This window comes from Buceros rhinoceros, unplaced genomic scaffold, assembly GCF_000710305.1.
Source record: "Buceros rhinoceros silvestris isolate BGI_N320 unplaced genomic scaffold, ASM71030v1 scaffold7079, whole genome shotgun sequence".
NCBI classification, from domain to species: domain Eukaryota; kingdom Metazoa; phylum Chordata; class Aves; order Bucerotiformes; family Bucerotidae; genus Buceros; species Buceros rhinoceros.
The window spans coordinates 33098-40039 of record NW_010429685.1 but is presented as its reverse complement, the minus strand read 5'-3'; the positions used below and the strand labels follow the sequence as shown (position 1 = coordinate 40039).

Sequence of the window (6942 nt, the reverse complement as noted above, 5' to 3'; positions counted from 1 at the left end):
GGGGGGGAATCTGTTTTCTAAAATAATGGTCAAGCAAGTAGACTTCTGTACAGATTCTCAAGTGCCTACTCAATTTTCCTGTAGTTGTGCATTTGAAAGGAATTTGTTTTGAATTATTTCAAGACTGTCAGGATTACAGAGGCAGAAGGTGAGTATCCAATATCAATCTCAGTTTGTTGGAACATAGGGTGCATTACATGGAGTCATGATAAAGAGTGAAGTTTATTCCCTTTATTCCCTTGGGTTTTTTTCCTGCTTTCTGCCCTACTTTCTGAAATTCTTGGACAGCAGCACAGACAGTCCTGTGATTTGTTTTCAGCTGTTTACCTACCAGTAGGAAAAACCATTTTTTTTTTTTACTTGATCAGATATTTTTTTGACCTGGTTCAATACGTATCTGCACAGATTGTTCTTCAGCAGAATGTTTTTCTCAAGAGATGGTGGGAAATTGGATAGACAGATGCAGGGTAAAGAAACTGGGTCTCTTAAGTTATGTGATGGCTCAGTGTGAAACCACAGGCACATGTTCCTTCAAACATGTTAAACTAGTACTACCATCCAAAGAAACTTATGCTCTGCCCCACACCGTGTGTTGAGAAAGATGCAGTAAGTGTATTTGATTACCTGTAGTTTTGGATCAGACAAAAAGTCAAAAGTGAGAGAAAGCTGGGACTGCTTCCTTTAGAGATACTTTCAGGTTTGGTGGGCTTGAAGTATTAATGATCCATGGCTGCATAAGTTAACTTTTAATTAAAGTAAATTAACTACCTCATGACATAGACAACTGCCTGTTGGTTTCCAAATTGTTTGTTTTATAATGGGGTAAGGGACAGAGCAGATGACCTCTTGATAAGCATCAAAGACTTACTTGCTGTATTTCCGGTAGGGAGTAAGGGGAAGGAAGAATCTGAGGAGCTAACTTGAAGATTTTTCTTTTTGATTTCTTTGACTTGCACATATCAGATTGTTCATACTTCTGCTAATTGATTCAGTGTGATGTCTGCTTGGCTTGAAACAGCATTATCTTGTAACTCAGTAATTTAATACCTGAAATGTGTTTCAGGCCTGCGTAGATGGTATTTTTGTGAGAAGAAACCAGCTGGCAAAGAATATAAATTTATATTGAGTTCCAACAGCTTTTATAAATTACCATAAAACCACTGATCCTTCATAGTGATGTCCAAGGTGTCTAAATGATATTAAACTTTAAAATAAGATAGACATGTTTGTCTCCTGATAAATCAAAACCCCCTCTAATTCTCATTGATAACTCCATACTTAATATTGGGTTTATATAATCTCTATCACGATGCATCTCTACTAATACAACTGCTTCACCTGCAGCATTTTTTTCATCTAGTGGGTCACATATCTAACATGTGTTTGGGGTTTCTTGATCTGAGGCTACTCACTTGGGTAATATGTTTATACCAATCATGAATCATGGTTGTAACGAACTTCCCTTTGTAGCAGCAGGCCCCAAATTTCACTTTGTTCACAAGGCCTCTCTTATCTTTGTCTGTCTGAAAGCATATTTTGCTTTCACCCAGTTGAAGCCACACCTTAAACACTGTGCCCGGTTTTTGGGCCCCTCACTTCAAGGAGGACATTGAGGTGCTGGAGCTTGTCCAGAGAAGGGCAACGAAGCTCATGAAGGGTCTAGAGAGCAAGTCTGATGAAGAGCAGCTGAGAGACTTTATTCTGGAGAAGAGCAAGCTGAGGGGAAACGTCATCACTCTCTACAACTACCTGAAAGCAGGTTGTGGCAAGGTGGCGGTTGGACTCTTTTCCCATGTAGCAAGTGACAGGACTAGAGGAAACAGCCTCAAGTTGCACCAGGGGAGATTTAGGTTGCATACTAGGAAGAATTTATTTACAAGAAGCATTGGAACAGGCTGCCCAGGGAGGTGGTGAAGTCCGCATCACCTGGAGGTGTTTGAAAGATGTTTAGATGTGACTTCGCTTAGGGACCCTGGCAGTGTAGGGTGTATAGCTGGACTCAATGATATTAAAAGTCTCTTCCAACCAGATGATTCTGTGATTCAGTGTCTCTGTGAGTGTGAAATTCGGTGATTGCCTTGGGCATGCTTTAAAGAATTGTTGAATCAATTTTGAAATTTAGATTCCAGAAGAAACACATGATTATCACTCTGGATCAAAATTAGTATCAGACAACGGCTGGAGAAAGAAGTGTGGTTTAAAAAATGCTGAGGGCTTCATACTTGGGATGGAACGAGTGCTTGATTTTACTGCAGAATTAGTGACTTAGCTGAAGTTCTATGAAATTTAATATGGTTACAACAGGAAGAGAAGCACTGTAAAAGCATTTTAAGTCAGGTGTTGGTCACTGTTCAGAAGCCAGATCAGCTAGAGCTAACGTACTCACTAATGGGTAGATAGTGAAATAGATTGTGCATATTGTATGTACACAGGCTGAAACTGTTCTGGTAAGCACTGTCCTTTTTAGCTGAATGCCTGACCTGAAACCTTGTGTAACCCTCAGTGAAGACGTAGAGAGGAAATGCTGTGCTTGCCACTTAGCTCCATCTTGCCACTTCTGGTGATAAGTCAGAACCCAGAAGTTACTGCTTCTGCAAGGGTCTTTCATCTTAAATTAAAGGCAAAATTCCTGTTAGATTTCATTTCCTGTTTTCTTTAGTCGAACAGTCCTTCACTTAGTAGAATCAAAATTTGGAAGAGATGATTGCCTTGGGCATACTTCAAAGAATTGTTGAATTAGTAGACTTAGTAAATTGTTGACTTAGCAAAGTTAAGGACATCTTGTCCATTTTGAACCTGAAAACTAAATTTAACAAAAGATTGCTAGACATTAATTGTAATATCTCTTGTTGTGGCTTGTAACTGATATACATTTATAAAGTTTCTGTTTGTCTTCAGGTTTCAACCCCATAAGTGTCCCACACGTTCACATTTTTCAGAATGCACCCAGAGCATATGACACTATTTAAAATTTCTTGATGGAAAAATGAATGCAATCTGCTTTGCAGGTGGGGGAATTGGCTTATTAGTGTGCAGTGGTTGGGGCTTAGGTAATCTAACATGGAGCTTTACACACTTCCACTAGTAGAAAAACCCTCTGTAAAATTGCCTATACAGAATGACTTGTGTGAACTGCTTCTCAGCCTTAGACTGTTCTCAAAACCAACAGGGAAATCTGAAATTACTTACTAAGCTCATACAGATATTTTTTCCTAATATTTTGTGATTCTCTTTGAAAAGCTTAATGCAACACATGAGGTGTTAAGGCTCTCTTGCTGGAGTGAAGGTGTTTGTGGCACACAAGTGAGAAAAGAAAGTTGTTTCTTCCTTTAAGTGGTATGCAGTTAGACTTCAATACAATTTCCATCAAATATGCTGCCTTCCTTTCAGTTTAGGGTATGGTTCTTTTCATCAAATCTCACAAGCCTCTAGCTCGCTTTAGATGAATCTCTTACTGGGTCCATAGTTTGGCTAATGAACTTTGTTTTTACTACTTTAAGTTGTTATGCCATTGTGATAGTTTCTAGAACAATATGTGTGTTCCAGATGTGGTGTTCTGCTTAAAAGTGCTCTCAAGGATTCTAAGTGATCTCCTTGAAATGTAACCAATGGTCATTTACCTGTTACAGGATCCAAATAGGCTTTTTTTTTTTTTTAAGGAAGGGCAGTTTAGCCAAGTGGAAGACTTTAGAATCTGTATGGATTTCATGCCTCACTGCTGACTATCCTTTGCAAAGACTCTAAAACTTGCAATCATGTGGGACAGGTTTTCATTAACGAAAAAAAAAATTTTTTGAGGTAGAAACTGAATCTAACTAAGAAACATACTGTGATGGAAGATAAGTTAGTAATAATAATAATAAGAAAGTATGTATTACCTCCCCATTACTACTGGCCCTCTTCTGTGTAAATAATGCTTTGTAAATGTGTTACATGGGCATTTGGGAAGAAGTAACTGGCCTCTCTGTAAGACTTAAAAAAAACCCCCAAAAAACAACAACCCCCACACACCCAAAAAAACCCCCAAAACCAAACCAACCAAAACCACACAAGAAAATCAACAAACAAACCCAAACCAAAGCAAAACAAACATACCACACACTCCCCTTGCGGTGGGGAATTGGAACAGCTAAAGGTTTCTTCTTAAACTGGCCTTTGGTTGTATAGGAACTGTCCTTTTTCAGGATTCAAAGAGCTACAGATAAGTCAGTGTCAGTGCTGAGACAGCAGATGATCCCTTTTAGGTTTTGGTACCTAAATGCTGCAATAAGTTTGTCTTGTTTGCTTGTCCATCCCTCTTCCTAAAATGTTTTAGATAGTGAGAATGACAAGAAGAAATTTAAAGGAGACAAATTACCATGCCGCTCTTCACGTGTCCTTCATCTTCGTCAAGTTCCAAGTGATGCTGCTGAAGCAGATGTCATTTCATTAGGCCTCCCTTTTGGCAAAGTAACCAATGTCTTGATGCTAAGAGGAAAAGGTCAGGTATGTAATTTTCAGTGTTTCAATTATAAGAACAAGACTGAAGAAGTGGGTCGTGTTATGTCCCTTTTGGTATTGCATTTGGCTGAAATGATTGCAACAATGCCTAAATATTTCATCGAAGGTTTAAGATTTTAATATTTTCAATTGCAAAAGGATGTCTTTGTTTAAAGTTTTTAGTATACTTTTGGATTATATAACAATCTATTAACCTATTAAGAATATTGCTAAATATTATACCCACCTTGTGTAAGAATATGTAAAGAACTACATTTTCTCTGTTTACACATCTTGAAATAATCTGCCTATTAAATAATTAACATGCATGTTAATTTTTTAATCTTTTGGTTTTTAAGTCTTTTAGATGTGATGAGGTAGTTCACGTCATGAATAAACACTGAAATCCTGAAATAATTGATTAGAACACTGACATGGGTTAATATAATGCACAAACTTAAGATGTTTATTGTCCTGTTCCTACTTTTTCAGTCAGTATGTGCATCTGCTACCTAGGTAATAGTGCTTGGATTCGGGAATTTAATAAATTCATTAACAGTGTGGTATTTTTAGCTGCATTGCCTTCCATATGGCATGCTTGTTCCACCTCTTCTTTAATGACTTATTATATTTACAACATAAAACCTTTTAATAAAACCCACAGATCGAATCAAATATCCCGTAAACACACAAAGGCATTGTAATGCTGAGCAAATGAGTACTGTACTTTAAGGTTTTTCTAATGAGAGTGGAATTGGGGACAAATGGTGCTTCGATGCTTTGTTCTGTCCTGTAAACAAAGCAACAGTGAAACTGCTACGTATTGGTTGCAGGCATTGTTGGAAATGGAATCTGAAGAAGCTGCTGCTACTATGATGAACCACTATACTTCTACTACACCTCAGCTCCGCAGTCAGCCTGTTTATATCCAGTATTCCTACCACAAAGAAATTAAGACTGACAATGTATCTGATCAGGCTGTAAGTACAGTATTTCCATTTAACAGGTTAGAAATGCACTAGAGTTGTGTTCTGATTTGGGCTAGGATAATTTTCTTCATAGAAACTTGTGATGCTTACATGGTGTCAAGGCCTTTTCTGCTTCTCACACTGCCCTGCCAGTGTGAGTGCACAAGAAGTTGGGAGGGGACACAGCCTGGACAGCTGGCCCAAACTGAACAGAGGGGTATCCTACACCACGTGATGTTGTGCTCAGCAATAAAAGCTGGGGGAAGAAGGAGGAAGGTGGGACGTTCGGAGTCACCATTACACGTGATGGGGCGCTGCTTTCGTGGGGGTGGTTGAACACCTGTCTGCCAATGGGAAGTAGTAAAGGGTTTTCATATTTTGCCTTGCATGCATGTGCAGCTTTTGCTTTACCTCTTAAACTGTCTATATGTAACCCTTGAGTTTTCTCACTTTTACCCTTCTGATTCTTTTCACCATCCTGCTGGAGAGAAGTGACTGAGCAGCAGTGTGGCATTTAGCTGCCTACCAGGGTTAAACCACAACATTAGTAAATAAACAAACTACTCTCCACTACACTAAGAGTCAAATTCTGATAGATATTATTTCTGTCTGTTGTCATCTAAGCAGTAACTTCTTTCAGACAAGGACTTCTCAATATCTATAAAATTACTGTGGAGAAGCTCAAGCTCAAGAATGGTTCATCCTGATGAGCAGGAAACCAAATGAAGGTGGCAGGAGAACTGCATGGATGAATAAGGAATTCCTGACTCAAACATCAAAAAGAGGCATAGAAAAGGTAGAATCACAGACAGGTGACCCAGGAGGAACATAGCGCAGGGTTGTGGTTAGGAAAGTCAAAGACCACATGGAGTTGGCTCTGGTAAGGGATGATAACAGCAGCAAGCGTGGCTCTTTGAAGTGTATCAGCAGCAGAAGGAAGATTTAGGGAATGTGTGGGCCTGCTGCTGAACGGGACAGGGGTCCTGGTGACAAAGGAGATGGAAAAGGCTGAAGTAGTGGATGCCGCCTTCTCAGTCTGTGGTGGTTAAGACTTGCTCTTGAGAATACCAGACAGCTGAGAACAGTGGAAAAGGCTTGATGGAGGAAGTAAAGAATCTTTAGGGAACATTTAAACAAACTGGATAAAGAAAATGTTGTGGCCCTAATGAAATGCACTTGTGAGTGCTGAGGGAGCTGGCTGATGTCATTGCAAGGCCACTTTTACAGTCTTGGAAAGGTCATGGCATTTGGAGGAGGTTCCTGAGAACTAGAAGAAAGCAAATCTCTCTCCTATCTTAAAGAAGGACAAGAAGGAGGATCCAGGGAACCACTGGCTGATCAGCCTTACCTTGGTCCCTGGAAGGTAATGGAGCAACTAATCCTGGAAACCATTTCCAAACATTCTAAGGACAAGAAGGTGGTTGGGAAAAGTCAGGACATGGGTGTTTGAAAAGGAAGTGTAATGCCTGACCAATGTGATAGCCTTCTACAGTGC

The 6942-nt window shown here is 39.4% G+C and overlaps 1 protein-coding gene across 1 annotated transcript in view; it reads left to right on the top strand.

The window, feature by feature from the left end:
* LOC104499250 (polypyrimidine tract-binding protein 3-like) overlaps positions 1–6942 on the top strand; it is a gene marked incomplete at its 5' end in the record, with an annotated part of 25165 nt that overhangs the window by 443 nt on the left and 17780 nt on the right. Inside the window, 2 exons of the mRNA XM_010142734.1 lie at positions 4316–4485; positions 5313–5459. Of these exons, the coding sequence (XP_010141036.1) occupies positions 4316–4485; positions 5313–5459 (317 nt within the window). The remainder of the gene's footprint in view (positions 1–4315; positions 4486–5312; positions 5460–6942) is intronic.